Consider the following 15,762-nt stretch of genomic DNA (forward strand, 5'->3'; position numbering starts at 1 on the left):
AAAAGGATGAACTTTTCTGACAAGAAAATGCCCCCAAATCCTTCCCTTTCCAATCCTCACCTGCTGCTTCACGTAATAGGTACATTCCTGATTAACACAAGGTTGGGCTGGCTGGTCAGGAGAGCTTTTGGGTAATAAAACATGTTTATTGCTCCTGTAGATTACCGTGTCATCCCAATCCCCGTGCTGAATTCCAGGGAGAAGAAGCAAATGGCATCCTTCACATAAGGCAAAGACTGTCTGCTTCTTCACTCGTTTTTCTCAAGGCTAAATAGTTACCTTTCAAAAGTGAGATTGTTCACCAAATTAAGCCAGTTATTTGTAAAATTCTCTCTGTGTTCCAAACTGGAATAACTTCCAGACCTGAAAGCAGAACTGGGCCATCTAAACTAGAAAGTGAAAACTGCAGGTGATGTTGACACAGGTTTATCATGCTAAAACAACAAGCAGCAAAGAAGAGAGAGGGGTTAAAAACAAAAAGCAAAACAAACCAAAAAAGTGCCCACATGCACTGAGTGCATTTTTAGTATTTAGGTACCTGCTGCAGAACCCTGAGCAGTGTAAAGCTTGAAGTGCATCAAGCCATTAGCAGTTTAATTTACTTATGCTCTAATAACCACAGAAATGAGCTATTATTTTTAATGAATGCAAGCATTACCTGCACTACCCAGATATAGAAATGATACCTGCCTTCCTCAAGTTTGTGTCTGTTTCAGACACCCTGCTGGGAAACAAAATTTTCTTATGGGCACTTGATCCTCTCAGTGCAACTACCAACCAGTTACGCTACATAAAGCAAATACTACCCAAGAAACAGCTGTTAAAATCATGTCTTCTGGATGCCCAAAATTTTGTGTATAATGAAAACCGGTCTCACTTTTCAGTGTTATACAGTGCCCGTGGAGTATAAACGATTTTGACCTCAATGTTTTCTGGAGACAAGGGTATACATTCATATTAGGAGAGGTTTTTCATATTTACAAAAGTCTTTCACAATGCCTACTTTGAACCTTCAGCCTCAAACTCTGCCTGAAAACTAGAGCATTAGAAAGGGTAAATCTGGAAGAAAAAAGAATGCACCCCAGTTAGAGGGGTGCTTAAATTGGCAGAATAATAGGGAAAGGAAACAAGAGGAAGTAGAAGCTTGTGTGGCGCAGCTACAAGGTGTCTGTACCCTACATGCCTTATAGGAACTTAGGCAATGGTCGGAGTGTTTCTTCTTCTGCTTGCAGAGCATGGACAAGCTAGTATGAAACCATTATCTTGTGGGAAATGTAGACAGCAGGACTTTCTACACTTTAGCCCCATCATTGCAATAGCATCATGCTAGTTTTCTGGGCTCTTCACAGACTTTGAATAGTCAATTTGAGTAGAAACTGGGGGAAAAATTGTTGATAAATCAATTTGCAGATATTCTGGTAAACTTTCCATGCTCCTATTAGCATTTTTTTTAGACAAATTAGGGCTTTCCAAGGCCTACCAGCAAATGTCATGTTGATTAGGTGACAGCACCTCATAGAGATGTTTGTGGCTTTCAATGAATTTCCCCAGATCTGCAGAGCTAGAAAATCCATGTGGACTGCAAACAATGTGTTATTGATAGTTCCTAGGAACCTATTTTTTACCCCTTTGTATTTGCACAAATTTATTAGGGGCCTGATAATAATGTTGATGATTTACACTGTTTGAGAAGATTGCTCAGGTTCATAAAATCAGCATCTGTGCATTTAATAGTTTATCCCACTCCTAAATTTTACCTTCTATGTTTTGCTTAGTTCTATCTGTCCAGGAATTTTGAGAAATTTAGTGAAACTCAGCATTCAATACTAGGGTATCCAGCTAGAAATACATTAGTGCAGTATGATTTTTAAAAAATTAAAGAGTCCCCCCTTACTCTTGGCATGCCAAATCAGAGTCAAAGTTACAAGTAACAAGTAATCTTGCTCTGTATAGGGCTTTTACATCATAGGAAAAATATGTTCCAAGGACAAATGCACTTAAATTTTTTCGGTGGTTCTTGGCTGCTCCTGTAGATGATAACTTTGACACAAAGTTTCTAGGAAGATTTGTATCTTCTGGTAATGTGTCTAACATGATTTATTTAAAAAAACAAGGTGGGGGGGGGAGGTGTCAACATGAAAAAATAAGTTTTTGTTGATTTTTCTCCAAAATGACATATGACCACATTGCTGATGTGGGTTCAGTAAGAAACTGAAGGTCTAAAACTAAAAAATGCAATTTCCAGTCTAAAATTGTAGTATTTTAGGGAAAAATATTGATAATGTGCTTCATGATCTGAAGCATGAAGGCCAGGCTCACTGTAACTGAGTTTGGTACACTGTCGTCACTAACCACAAAGGCATGCCTCAGCTCACTGTAGGAGACAGATGAAGGAGTCCAGTTAGAAAGGAGAGAGGATGAAGCACTCGATCTGGAGCTCCCACGAGTCCCCATAGAATTATTTCCAGAATCTGTTTTCATCCAATTGCTTTTCCAAAGACCTCAAATTATTTTGCAGGTTAAAAAAAAAAAAAAACCAAAACACCAACCAAACATTTTTCTGACCAGCTATATTAGAGAACTATGAATACCTTAGATGAATTACAGAGGTGGATTTGGTCAACTGTTTTCTTCCATGTTGCTGTTTTATTAGTCCATGATGTTCGGTTCCTTAATTGTGTAGAAATCAACCCTCTAACTCCTGACTGGTTTTCACTGCAGGTGAAAAATGTCTGCCCGATCTTCCATACGATGCCACCACCAACTATGAGAAGGAGAATGAGATAATGCAGACACACGTTATCGACCAGGCCATTAATAACGCCATCAGTTACCTGGGGGCAGAGTCCTTGCGTCCCCTTGTCCAGACACCACCAGGTGGTTCTGAGGTGGTGCCTGTCATCAGCCCCATGTATCAGCTCCACAAACCTCTTGGGGACAATCAAGCTCGCTCCAACCATACAGCTCAGGACAGCGCAGTGGAAAACTTGTTGCTGCTTTCCAAAGCCAAATCTGTCTCCTCCGAACGAGATGCCTCTCCCAGCAACAGCTGCCAAGACTCAACAGATACAGAGAGCAATAACGAGGAACGCAGTGGTTTAATTTACCTGACAAACCACATAGGTCCCCATGCAAGAAATGGCATCTCTATAAAGGAAGAAAACAGGCAATATGATGTCTTGAGGGCAGGTACTGACAATTCCCAGGATGCTTTCAAAGTGATCAGCAGCAATGGGGAGCAAGTGAAAGTTTACAAGTGCGAACACTGTCGAGTCCTTTTCTTGGATCATGTGATGTATACGATCCATATGGGCTGCCATGGGTTCCGTGATCCTTTTGAATGCAACATGTGTGGCTACCATAGCCAGGACAGGTACGAATTCTCTTCCCACATAACTCGAGGGGAGCACCGTTTCCACATGAGTTAAAACTCCTCCGGCACAGATCTAGCCTCAACAGCTGCGTTACTGGAGCTGCACAAGCCACGACACCAACAAAGCACAAGTCAGCTGGACAGTAAAAGTATCAAGAGAATCAAAGGTTCAGCTATCTTCTCCCACAAGAAGAGATTTTTCCTTTTGGTAGCATGCATTGCAACTCAGTTTTCTAAAATGAGTACTAAAGTTTTTACTGAAAATGTTTGATCACCAGAAACCTTTAGTAATGTAAGTAGGAGCTTTTGTAGTCACATAGCTGAAAGCCCTTCCCTTAACTGATGCTTCTTGCAAACCTCCCTTGCCAAAACTGTTAGCCATGCGCAGGATGCACCATGCAGACGAGGACGCAACAGGCAGGAGTGGCCAAGCTTTCTCTCTTAACACCCTGAGCATAGGGCTCTGACACCAGATGTACATTTTTTGACTTCCTGGTATTATTTGACTCTTTTGGGAAGATTAAACTCGACTAAAGATGGAGGGGCCCATCTCAGATGACTTCACAGACAGCTAGGGTGGGACGGGACACCCCAGCCAAAGGGTTCTGAGTTGCTTTGGTGGTAAAAAGTAGAATGTTCCTACCAGCAAGGGTGATGCTGGTATTGACATCATGGGTTGCCTTGCTTGTGTCACTAGGCAGGCGAGCAGGTATGTGAAAGATAGAAGAAACACCCTTGTAATATACTCTGTGACGTATGAATTGCATTTAATGTATAGAAAAAGGGTATTGTTGGCTCTTTGAATAAATGTTTTCTCTCCCTATCCAATAAAACCCCACTTTTCTTTAAGCAACCCCTCCTCTCTCTGCATAAACAAGTTACAATGTATTTAATTTTTCTTTCTTCCTTTTTTAAGTTTTAGTTATTTAGAAAAGTATGATGTACAGTTGAGAAGAGCACTAGCTAGAAACATGTGTGGGGAAAGTCTCCTTATGCACATTTTTCATCTTTTTTAAACTGCCTGGAAAATATCCAAATGTTCCTCTCTTACATATGAAAAAAAGTCCCCTTTTGCTTGCACAGAAGATGTCCTCTTGTAGATTTTGTCGCTCTACTTGTAAGTGTTTCACTTAATCATTTTTAAAGCACTGAACTGAATTAAACCAGCCAGTTCAAATTTGTTAGCCTTCTTTTTTCCTGGCACTTGCTGTTTAATGAGGGACCAAGCCCTGCGAAGGTGCTGAGAACCCTGGCTTCCTATTCAACAAATCAGTTCACCATGTGCTTTAAGTTACTTTTACTTCAGTGGAACTAATCTTAAGGTTAAAAAAATGGTGTTTTGCTGAATGGGGACCAGAGACTGCAGCACTTTGCAAGAGTGGAGTAAAGTCCACCAAGAGCCTTCTCCATGGCGGGTTCTGCTGCAAATACTGTAACTTCAGTTAGAATAAAAGCTTCTATGATGAATAGATTTTAACCCTAAACACAGCTGATATAAAAAAATACTTCTTTTAAAGCTTCTACTTAACTTCCTCTTCCAAATAATTGATTCCTCTCCCTGAACACCCTTGTACTTTAAGATTGGGCAAAAAAAGAAATTTTTGCAGCTGCATAAAAATCTGTCATCAGTGCTGCAATACTTCCTGGGCAGCATTTGTAAAAATACCCCCATCTTATTAACTTAATGTATAAATACTTCCACTCTGCATAATAAATGGATATTCTGCAATGAACACAATCATATAACCAACAAGACTAGCAGTCTTGTCATACAGCTACATGTTCTCCATTCACAAGTGCATGCAAGAGCATATGTTTATTATAAAAGAGATTCGATGGAACCACAAACACTTGTACCTAGGCCAATTTGGCCTGATGTATGTAGCTATATTTGATATACATTTCCTATATATACATACTATTACAGGCGTGCAGAGTTCCTCCTTCTGCTTTCACTTTTGCAGGTGTAAGTCAGGAGCAACAACACTGAAGTTAGAGGAAAGATACCGATGAAATAATGAATTACAAATATATGCTTTTACAATCTCATGTCTTAGCTTTTCATGCCGACTGTAAGACACTTACTTCATATGACACACGGGCACAGTGGTGTTTTTACACTGAAAGTGCACGCCTATCTAGTAGCTTTGTCCCCAGATGGGGATGCTGTTTATGATTGTCCACAGTCTGGTGCATATACCCACAAGAGTGAAAACAAATGACTAGTACATGTTAGGTACACTAGTACATACAGGATGGCCAATGACCCTCCAAAAATACCTAGTGTAAACTGCAGGCCCAAAGGTGATCCCCTCTACTCCTGCATTATAACTCAGTTGCCTTAAGAGACATTATTGCCTGTTACCTTCCAGCCTGAGCCACTGTGCAGGGGGTGGGCAGAGGAATCATCGGGCATTTTCATGCCCCAGCTACGGTTTTGTCATCAATGCCTGCTACACGTTCCGCTTCAAGACAGAATGTACTTGGCAATGAGGTATTACCAAATATTTCATATAGGAATGACCTGAAGAGGACCTTCAAGGTGGGGAGCTTACGGTGATGAGTTTCCTTTATTTTTAGGTTTTTTTTAAATAAAGTTGAAATGGATTCATTTTTTTGTAGCTGGTAGGGATACATTCAGCTGTGCTCACCCCTCTCCGCTTTCAACTGATACCAACCAAGAAGGGACAAAGTAATTACCCAGCTCTGCTGCAATGTCCTGTGTGAAGTCAGATGTTGGCTGTATAGAAACATTCTGCTTTTATTGCTCTTACACCTCTTTCCTACTGTTCTTAGATTTAGGCCACTATATACCCCGTGCCATTTAACCCTTCATTTTAAGACATCCCAAATTATAAAGAGGAGGGGGACAGAAGCTTACTCAGGTGGTTTTGTTTCTTTGCTTTTACTAAAATGCAACACAAATAAAGCCACGTTTATTAACTGTGTAAACAAGAGTAGCTCCAGTGGAGTTTAAGACTACCTTGAACTTAGCTTTTAAATGCGATTTCTGATCACTGGGTAGGTTCACTGCTGTTGCAGCATCTCTGTGCACACATGCACATGTGTGAGTTTCTGTGTCGCTTTTCTTGTCAACATGCACATGTGGTTTTGTGTATCATTAATATTTTATATACATATGTATGTGCATATATATCTAAAATGGTTCATATGACATGATGATGCCCTGTCAGTCGCAGTGGGTTTGTTTCCTGGGTCTGGAGTTTTCTTATTTATACTATAACAGAATATGTTGATGTTGTATATTAAACAGTACAGTAGTATAAGTAAATATATTAAGACACAGTGTCCCAGAGGGCATAGTCTAAAGGCAGGAGCAAACAGCATTCTCTGTTCACAACAGGGCTTTTTTTTTTAGGTTTGCTTTTTTTCAGTATTTTTCTCTGTTTTGCACAAAATCATCTTCAATTTGTTTAGAAACAAGTGTTTCAATAATTTTATTTATGAATATATGCAAGGATGGCATGAAAATAGGATGGGGTGTGTGTGCATTGAAACTCAGAAAACTAGTTTAGTGTAATCTCCCTTTTTCTCCTTTTTTTGCAATGGTGCAATACCCTGATATGGTTTAGCTGAACCCTAAAATGAGTAAACATGGTGAATGGCTTTAAGTTTATATCTGTTTTAAAAAAGTAAAAAATAACCGCTTCCCAGCCCTTCCCCAGACACTGCATTTTCTAATAGTATTTACACACTTTTTTTTTGCTATGATTTTATATTGTAACTTCATTTTTCTTTGCAAACATTGTATTTAAAAAAAAACAAATTTCATAAAAATTGGAAATGTTATTAAATTATGTCTGCAAAGTGAGATGTATCTTTTAAGACAGGAGGACCTGGTCAAAAACCCCAACCCAAGCCCCAGAACATTTCTGTCCCTCTCCTAGTGGGTGAAGAAGTCGCTCGGTACAGCTGGAGGCCGTGTGGGGGGGGGGGGTGGCGACTCCGTGTGTGCATGGGCTGCGTGTGGTGAGCTGCAGACAGACAGACAGACAGACAGACAGACAGACAGCTTCGTGGGCAGCAAGGGAGCGCTGAGCATCGTGCACGGCCCCGGCCTCTGCTGCAACACCGGCAGCCCACATCATGCTGAGTTCATCCGTGCTGTCCTCACAACCCATCTTCTGTGGCCAGAAAAAGTGACGCTGTGTCAGTCAGCCTGCACTCGCCAGCTACGTGAGACAGCCTTGCTAAGCCAGCTCCAGCTGAAGGTCAAGGCCTAAACTGGCTACCTCCCATCCAGTGGCCCTGGCCACAAAACTTGCACAGCTCCGGCGAGCAGCTGACTGACTTTGAGAAGGTTGCTTCCCTTCCAGCCCTCTCCTCTTACCTTTCCCTCCCACCACCCAGCCGAAGTCATTACAGAACACAATTACTTCTGCATGTAGAGTCATGGTAATTCAAAATAAAACACCGAGAAATTATTTCTACTATTTGCCATAACAAAGGTGATTTCTCTGCGGGTGTCCCCGTTTCCTTCAGATTCCAGCACAGTAAATTTCACATCACATATTTAACGCAAACAAGAATCACTGTTTTGCTTCAAAAAAGCACCATTTATGAAGTTTTAGAAATCTTTCCATTCGTAAAACTACTATTATGAACAAAATGAGATTAAAGAAACCCCCAAACTCTAATGGTACTGCAATCAATTCTTTTACAGGTTCCCAAAATCTAAATTTTCCTTAAGTTACCATGATATAGTTTCGTCATAAACTATGACTGCTTTTCTATAAGAAGGAACCTTTTAACATCCTAATTGTTTTGTCCACCATCATAGCTAGTTCTCAGTAAATGAAGTGAACTACAAATTGCTGTTTCTGCAAAGTAAATATGGTCTGTTAAATAGCAATAATCACAAAAATAGACCAAATGTAATATTCTCAATCAATGTTATTAAATCCTTGAACTAAAGTAGAGACGTCCACAGATTTAAATGCAGGTTTGTGTATCTAAGAATATATTCTGGGTATCTATCTATAACATTTCAAAGACTTTCTTAATATCGTAATATTTATATTTTTTCCTACTCCAATAGCTTGACTAAATTACATCAGAAACTGTTGTAGGTGCCACGATATGAATTGTTATACAGACACAAACATATGACTACCAGAGTGAGTATTTTCAGGCTCAAGTCCCCAAACAGGCTTCCCAACCCGTATATAAGCATTTAAACACCAAAACAATATTAAGATGTGCTTGGCAACCCACAGTTTCTAGTCAGTCTTTGAAATCAAGAAATACACTGAAACACACAAGATTATTTTAGTAGATATCAAAATGAGAACTTGGAGTCCGACCTGGAGCACACAGATCTGATAATGTAACAATTTCCTTTTTTTTTTTTTTTTTTGGGCGGGGCAGGGGAGAAACTCAACATCTCATCTGGGGAAAAGAGGTTAGAAATGCTCTGGGTTTGCCAATACACTGAGGATATTGCACTGGTTTTGTCAGCTTATGAGATAGTAAAAAATAAAGGAGAAGCTTTCACTGAAAGCTTCAAGTTTCAGCAGCAGCAGTGACAATATGAAAGCTGAAAATGTTGCAATTGGAAAACCAAAATGTTTGCTTGATTTCTGAAAAAACTGTTCTTGCCTGTCTTGTCAGTCAGAGCTCCAGGGCATCCCTCCCTGCTGTGGGCCAGCCAGGTTGTGTCCACCATCATGAAACACGGTCAACTTCTTGTCTGGAAGGAAAATGGTGCATGAGAACAAATTCTGGTCCAAATTCATTGTGAAAGACAAAAATCCCTCAGACCTGGTCTGTGGGAGGCAACAGAAGTCTTAATCTTAACAGGAACTCCATTATCCCAGTTTCTTAATTTTAAATTTTTAATGCATCTTTTTTTTGGCTACACAGACTTTGAATTTTCAGGGTTACTGAACATGCAATTCTTGTTAAAGTCACTGGCACCTGCAGGCATGCAGCATTTCTGAAATTCTGTCATAATTGCCAGAAGATGGGTATTCAGAAAACTGGAGGGCCAAAAATTTGCAGGTTCAGTGAAAATGGGCTAGACGGGAGTAAGAAATCCAAAGACAGTCTTCAGATGGCAGGAGATCATCACATTTAAACAAAAAAAGGATGCAGTGAGAGTGGCTGGAACCCCCCTCTTGCTAAAGGAACAGATCCCTGTTAACTGCAGCGAGACTTTTGCTGCATTTAGAATTACAATATTCTATTTATATATTTATTTTTTCATACAAGGTAAGGTCTCATGCTTTAAAGCCCATCCTGGGACACGGAACAATTCCCAGTTTTATCTGTCCCGACCACACATATGAAACCTGTGAGTGATAGAGGGCAGCTGCTGCTGTTGCTGCCGCTGGTGGAGGCTGCAAATCACACAAACCAACGCCTTCCTGTCCCTTGGGAGAGAAGTGAAGGTTCTGGTTTATAAGCAGTTAGAGAAAAAAAAAAAAGATCTACACCTTGCAGCAGACAGTGAGCCTGGGGCTGGCGGGGTGAGGAAGTTAATCAGCACCGAGCAGGCTGTTCGGGATGAGGCCAAACAGATGGCTCGTCTCTGAAACGGCAAAACGGGAAGCAGATGTGGCCACCGCTTCTCCCCATGCATAACTGGGAACCAGCCGGTTGGTGAGGAAATTTGCATAACAAGGATAATTTGGTATCAAAACTGTCCCTAGAAGTGATCTGAATGGATCTGGGCACAGTTGACAGTTTTCACTTCTTGTTTCCCACTCAGTGTTCAACCAGATTAAATTTTAATTTTGAACCTACTGTTTGCCTGAAGTTGCTCTCAGCTATCTTCTAGGGAAACCTATGATGCAGGCAGGGAGGACTTGGCGGGTGTCCACTGAAGCTTTCGGGGCCAAACCCCTGATCTCTGTTCAGTCAGTTGAAATTTTAGTGACTAATTTCAGAGGGCTCTGATTTCCAATTTAAAGTCCATAAACTTCACATCATCCTATGAACAACCAGCAAAACTGAGCCTGAGCTAATATCGTTTATTTGCATGCACCGAAATTCATAGAGCCTGGATACAGGGACACCACAAGCCTGGGCTAATGCCCTTTGCAAGCTCCTTTCTACCAAGAGCAGAGCAAAGAGCCCCAGATGAGCCCCGCATCCCTCCCCGCTGCCCGGGGGGAGCAGGGGTGGGGGGCCTCCGACTGCAAAGCCTCACCAGCGTGTCAGAGCCTTTGCACCCACCAGCGCGGCACAAAAAACTTTACGAAAAAAACCTGGGAAAACAGCATGAATACTGAGGGCAGTTTAACACATAGATATGATGTACTACAAGTAAAGAAGGGGTTTCTTTTTTGTATTCCTCTCTATTTTGTTTCAAAGGACATAGTAACATCTATTTGACTACAGCTTTTACTTTATAGTGTTCCTGTTCCATTGACAAGGACTAAATATACTGCAGCCTTAATACATCATATAAATTAAAGCAGATATCCAAAGAGCTCTTAACATTAAGGGATGTTCAAATCTGGATTCAAACACTCCAGTTTTGTTTCACTGATACTTGTAGTGTACAAAAAAGTACCTTTATCATCTTAGGGAGATTCCCACGTGTAGCCATGTCAGAGAGTATAGGCTCATTCTCCATTGTGTTGGAGAAAAAGAAGAGGGAGTAAATACTTCCTGAAAACATATATTTGCAGGCACTAACGGAAGCATCGTCATATGAATTTTACTTTTTTTTTAGCACAGTACATACACGATTTACCTCCCCACCTCAGAAGTCCTACTCTGAAACATTCACAAACTCTTATTTTTGCATTGCATCCAGTCACTTAGTTCTAGACTAATAATATATATAGTATTTTATTTGCATAGTCTAGCAAATGCACATGGGAAATGCACTTAACACACACGTATGTAGGGGGTTTTTTGGACTCATCAAATATTGGTACAAATTAGAATGATTACTTCTGCTTTGGAAACATCTGTCTCACTATCCCTTTGTACGTGTAAGCTGGCTGAGACACAAACCAGTTTTATAAGGTCTAACACTGATATTATGATAGTACCTGACAGGAAAATTTCTACTGCAGTAACCACAGTAAACCTGAGTAAGTGCAAATAATCAGGCTGCTGAGGAACACACAGTACAAACAGGCCCTGCAGTTCATGCACGTACAGCATGCTGCTTCTCCCCAGGTCACAACTACATTGCATTTAACTGACATTTAAATAAAGATTGGATCCTGATCAGCAGAAAGAGTAGAAATACACAAGAAGAAAAGCCAGAGTGGTTTTAGGAAGACAATGAAATGCACGGTGTTAATAGACTAAGACGACTAAAATTAAGCATTTTCAACAAAATTCCAAAGCCCAAACCAGGAGAAAGAGACTATAGGCATCTGCCTGAGTTTCGTTAAATAGTTCTTGATAGCTGAATCATAATTTGGTCATTGAAGGTAGGGGCAAATGTACCAGAAGTGATAGCAAGACCAGAAGGGAAATGAAGGGTGGTAGAAGATTGGGTGGAAAAATTAACACATGGAGTTCAGCAGTGAAAAAATGTCTCTCTACCATAAGGGTTATTACCACAGAATTAAGAAAAGCAAAAAACAGTGCATCTCAGGGAAAAAAAATAGTCTAGCATTCTTAATAGTTGCATGCTTTTTACACTGTGGAAGAGTTGGTGTCTTATCTTGATTATCCTTAAATCTAAAATCAATTTATGAACTAAAACTATTTTTTGGTTGGAGTTTAGCAACTCATCCACCCACCCCACCCCCACCCCGCCAAATCCAGGCAGTCAATGCAGGTGTTCTCGCTATACATTCATACTTCCTTTTTTCTTCAGTACCTGACAAAGCAGAGAATCACATAGTGTAAATCCTTTTTAACAATTCCTTTCATGTTGTCATTAATGTTAAAAATAATTCTCTTAATATCCCAGTCTCCAGAGGCACACAGTTCTGGAGAACATCCATTTTTATTTCAAATACAGAAGGTGTGCAGCTCTGTGTACTTGTGGGGAGTGAACAGGGTTAAGATTATAATAAGTGGAAATTACTCTGAACCAAAAAGGAATATCATTTCATCTTATTATCTTTAAATTTATTCTATAGTTTCCAAAATCTAAGATATAATTTCTGTAAAGCTGGTAAACAGCAGCACTACTGTAAAACTATTACATCCTTCCCCCTTCCCTGAAAGGGAAATTGTAGCACAAAAAAAGACTAAATTCCTTAAAAAAAGAATCATGCAATGAGTTTTTGACAAAATTGGGATTAGCCAGGTCTTCTAACACTTGCTTATTCTCCAGCCACAGACTATGCCTCCTCTTCAGTGGGTAGTAAACTCAGGAATCCCTATTTGCAGACCCTTGCACTACTAAGAGCTGTAAAAAGGCCACAGGTTTAAGAATTCAGGCTTTAGATTACATCTCGGAGTGTCTGTGTACATACATGTGTACTATATGTGTATACACTATATGTGTGTCTAATTCAAAATAGTCAATAATTTATATATTTCTAACCAACAGTTGCCAGTTTTCCTTCCACATCTTTGTTACTGAAAACATCTCATGCTACCTAAATTTACAGAATATTTTGACCAAACATACAAAGATACATAAACCTTTCCATGATCAGTTGTTAAAGATAGGCAGATTTTGCCTTGCAAAATGTCTTTAAATGTTGCACAGATAAAAAAGGAAAACAATATTGGGAGGGGGCCCTCTGTCTGTTTTCCTATGGACACATAATGAGCTGTTCAAATAACAGTTTTATGGTAACCAACCGATTTAACAAATTGGGATTCTTTTCTAAGCCTTAAAAACACAATGCAAAACTCTATTTACCCTCTCAACTATCTCAGGAAAAATAAATTTAAAAAAAACCCAACAGGGCAATAACCACGTGAAAATGTTATGCTCCAAAGAAAAAGAAAGCTATGATGGCGTTAGTTAGCAACAGAAAACAGAAGGCTCACTGGAAACTTTGCACAAATACCAACGTGCAAAATAGAAACTTCAGATAAGCTGTGGAAAGAGGGTGGGATTTCCAGAAAATAGGGAAGGACTTGTCACACCCTCCTTGTCAAATTTTGCAGGATCACCACAGCTTCTCTGGAGAAACAGTATGTGCAGAGGGGAAAAACTAAGAGCTTTCCTTTTGGTTCTGCTTCTCCTGTATAAACTGCTTGCCTAATTTCCTTTGCAATTGGAGAAATATTCAACTCAGAAACCCATCCTTTCCACATCTTACTGTGCTCTGTATTTTTGCTACTAAGCCTCTGGCCACTTCCATAATTTTATATTATGAATATTGTATTTATATCAATACCTTACTCTTTCTCAAACCCTAGCTTGCACTAATATTAGGTGAGGTAAAGTCGCCGGGGCAGTGAGAAGAGGGAGGATGGTGCCATTCAGCAGCTCTCAGCAGAGCCTCTCCAAAAGGTGTGCAGGGACGAGGGCCAAGTCCCTTGGCCGTTCACACCATGCCAACACGGGAAGTTACATAGCCCGTTTTTCTCAGTGTTTTCTGAGGTCACCCTTGGAGTTTCTTCTCCAGAAAAGCAGAATAAATGCTTTGTGGGCTAGCAGGGCCTTGCTTTCTAAGCTCGCGCATCACGACTGCCGCCTGTCAGTCAGAGCCCTTCCCCGGCGGGCGCACGCCCGGCATCTTCAACCTGGGACATGCCCTGCTGAAGCCCCTCAGCTCCTCGAGCGTCCAAGCTGCAGCAAGGGCACAGGGCTCTGCCGGAGGAAAGCAGGCCGCGCCCCAGCCCTGGCCCTTAGACACCAGACAACCGCCTTGGGGCGTTCATCTGCCTCCAGTCTTAGTCGGGCACCTCAAGACACCCCATTTACTCACGAGGGATGTATTCAGCCCCACAGCACACCTTGGCAAGTTTGTTAGCGTGGCGTTAGACAGGAAATACCTACAAGAAGCAAACACACAGAGGTTTGGTGGCAGTGGAGAGGGGAAAGTAAATTTACACAAGATAAAAAAAAATATTTGGGGGGCAGTAAAATATGAAAATAATTTCTTCAGAAAATTGCACTTTGCTCATTCTCGGCTTCTTTAGCCTGCCTCTGCATCAGGAAGACACTGGGAGGAATGAAGGTAGATGTAAAAACCACTGGCTTTTGCAGTTAGCTTTCTAAAAAGTTTTATTGCAGTGATAAGGAAAAAAAAAAAAAAGAGTAGTACAAACATTGTGTTCAATCAGCATACAGAAAGTGGGTCTGGAAACAGTTCCTGCAAAGATGCATATTTCAGAGAAGGGATTTCTGGGTTTTTTTTAAGGTATCCTCATATTAGTTTTATCTATGTATCAGGAAAAAATAAAATAGGCATTTTGGATTGAGTTATGAAAGTCTCAAAAAAAATACATAGCAAATTCCCAGACCCCACAGAGTACCTTAGCCTGCTTTAGACACAAAATTTAAGTACAGGGTCCAAGAGTGCACCTGCCTCTGCTCAGTAAGAAGGACAGCTATGTCACATGGCATCATCCCAGACACCAACAGGAGACTCCTCCAGCAGAGGAGTAGCAGCATGTTCAGACCCATAGGACAGAACAAGAGAGAGATGTTATCATCATTTCCTCTTTCTTCCCTCTGACAATTGGTCTTTAAAGTGAATGTTCCCTTCAAAAAAGGGAATTGCAGCCATATACAGCTTTCCCTGACCATCCATGCTGCCGTTCTGTGCCATTGCCTTTCCAGGGATTTGCAAAGTGGTGCTACCATGTTGAAGACCGAATCTGTAGTCCAGTAATTTGTTGGTTCAACAAAAGGCATGGCTGAAACAAGCTGCCTGACTCAAAGAGCATACGCTTCCTGTTGTTGGCAGAAAGTGAGACTTTGCGCTGTTCCCCCTTGCTTCCTTTAAAAACAGTGCTAGGAATTGATGTAAATTGGCTGCCAAGCATCTGACTCACAAAGCAGGGAAGTGAGAAAATGGAGGACTCAGGAAGACGAGCAATATTAGCCATCTATATCTAAATATATATGATTTTTTAATATACTTGATCAATGATCATGGATGGCATCAGCGATTTTCACTTGAAATGTGCTCAAGGGGCTGAAGTCTTCAGCAGCTCCAGAGAATTCTTTCTCCAGAGAAATCAGTCGACTGGTTTCTTCAATTATAAGAACTGTCTACAATACCAACCACCGTGGGTCACGCCTTACGCTGCCCAGACAACTCAGTCAAACATCAGCACACAGAAAGTTAACTAATTACCCAGCACGTAGGAGTTCTGTCTTCTGGGACTTCTGTCAGGTGGGTCAGGAGAAGGTCCCTGCTCCGCTGGGGTAAGAGCGGTGCCAGATGTCCGACCCTATTACGACAGCACTAATGATTTTTACTTGCGAGGCGACATGAAGAGAACAACAAATGCCATCTGCTATCAACCAAAACTCAAATGAA

At 40.8% G+C, this 15,762-nt stretch overlaps 1 protein-coding gene across 11 annotated transcripts in view; it reads left to right on the forward strand.

Annotated features, from left to right (window-relative positions):
* Window positions 1–5,111, forward strand: part of IKZF1 (IKAROS family zinc finger 1) — a 71,381-nt gene extending 66,270 nt beyond the window's left edge. For all 11 annotated transcript variants that reach the window (XM_074874904.1, XM_074874922.1, XM_074874899.1 and 8 more), the window contains one exon: window positions 2,722–5,111. In XM_074874904.1, coding sequence (XP_074731005.1) covers window positions 2,722–3,428 — 707 coding nt within the window. In that variant the 3' untranslated portion in view covers window positions 3,429–5,111. The remainder of the gene's footprint in view (window positions 1–2,721) is intronic.
* The last annotated feature ends 10,651 nt before the right edge of the window (window positions 5,112–15,762 follow it).

This window comes from Strix uralensis, chromosome 1, assembly GCF_047716275.1.
Source record: "Strix uralensis isolate ZFMK-TIS-50842 chromosome 1, bStrUra1, whole genome shotgun sequence".
Classification (NCBI taxonomy): domain Eukaryota; kingdom Metazoa; phylum Chordata; class Aves; order Strigiformes; family Strigidae; genus Strix; species Strix uralensis.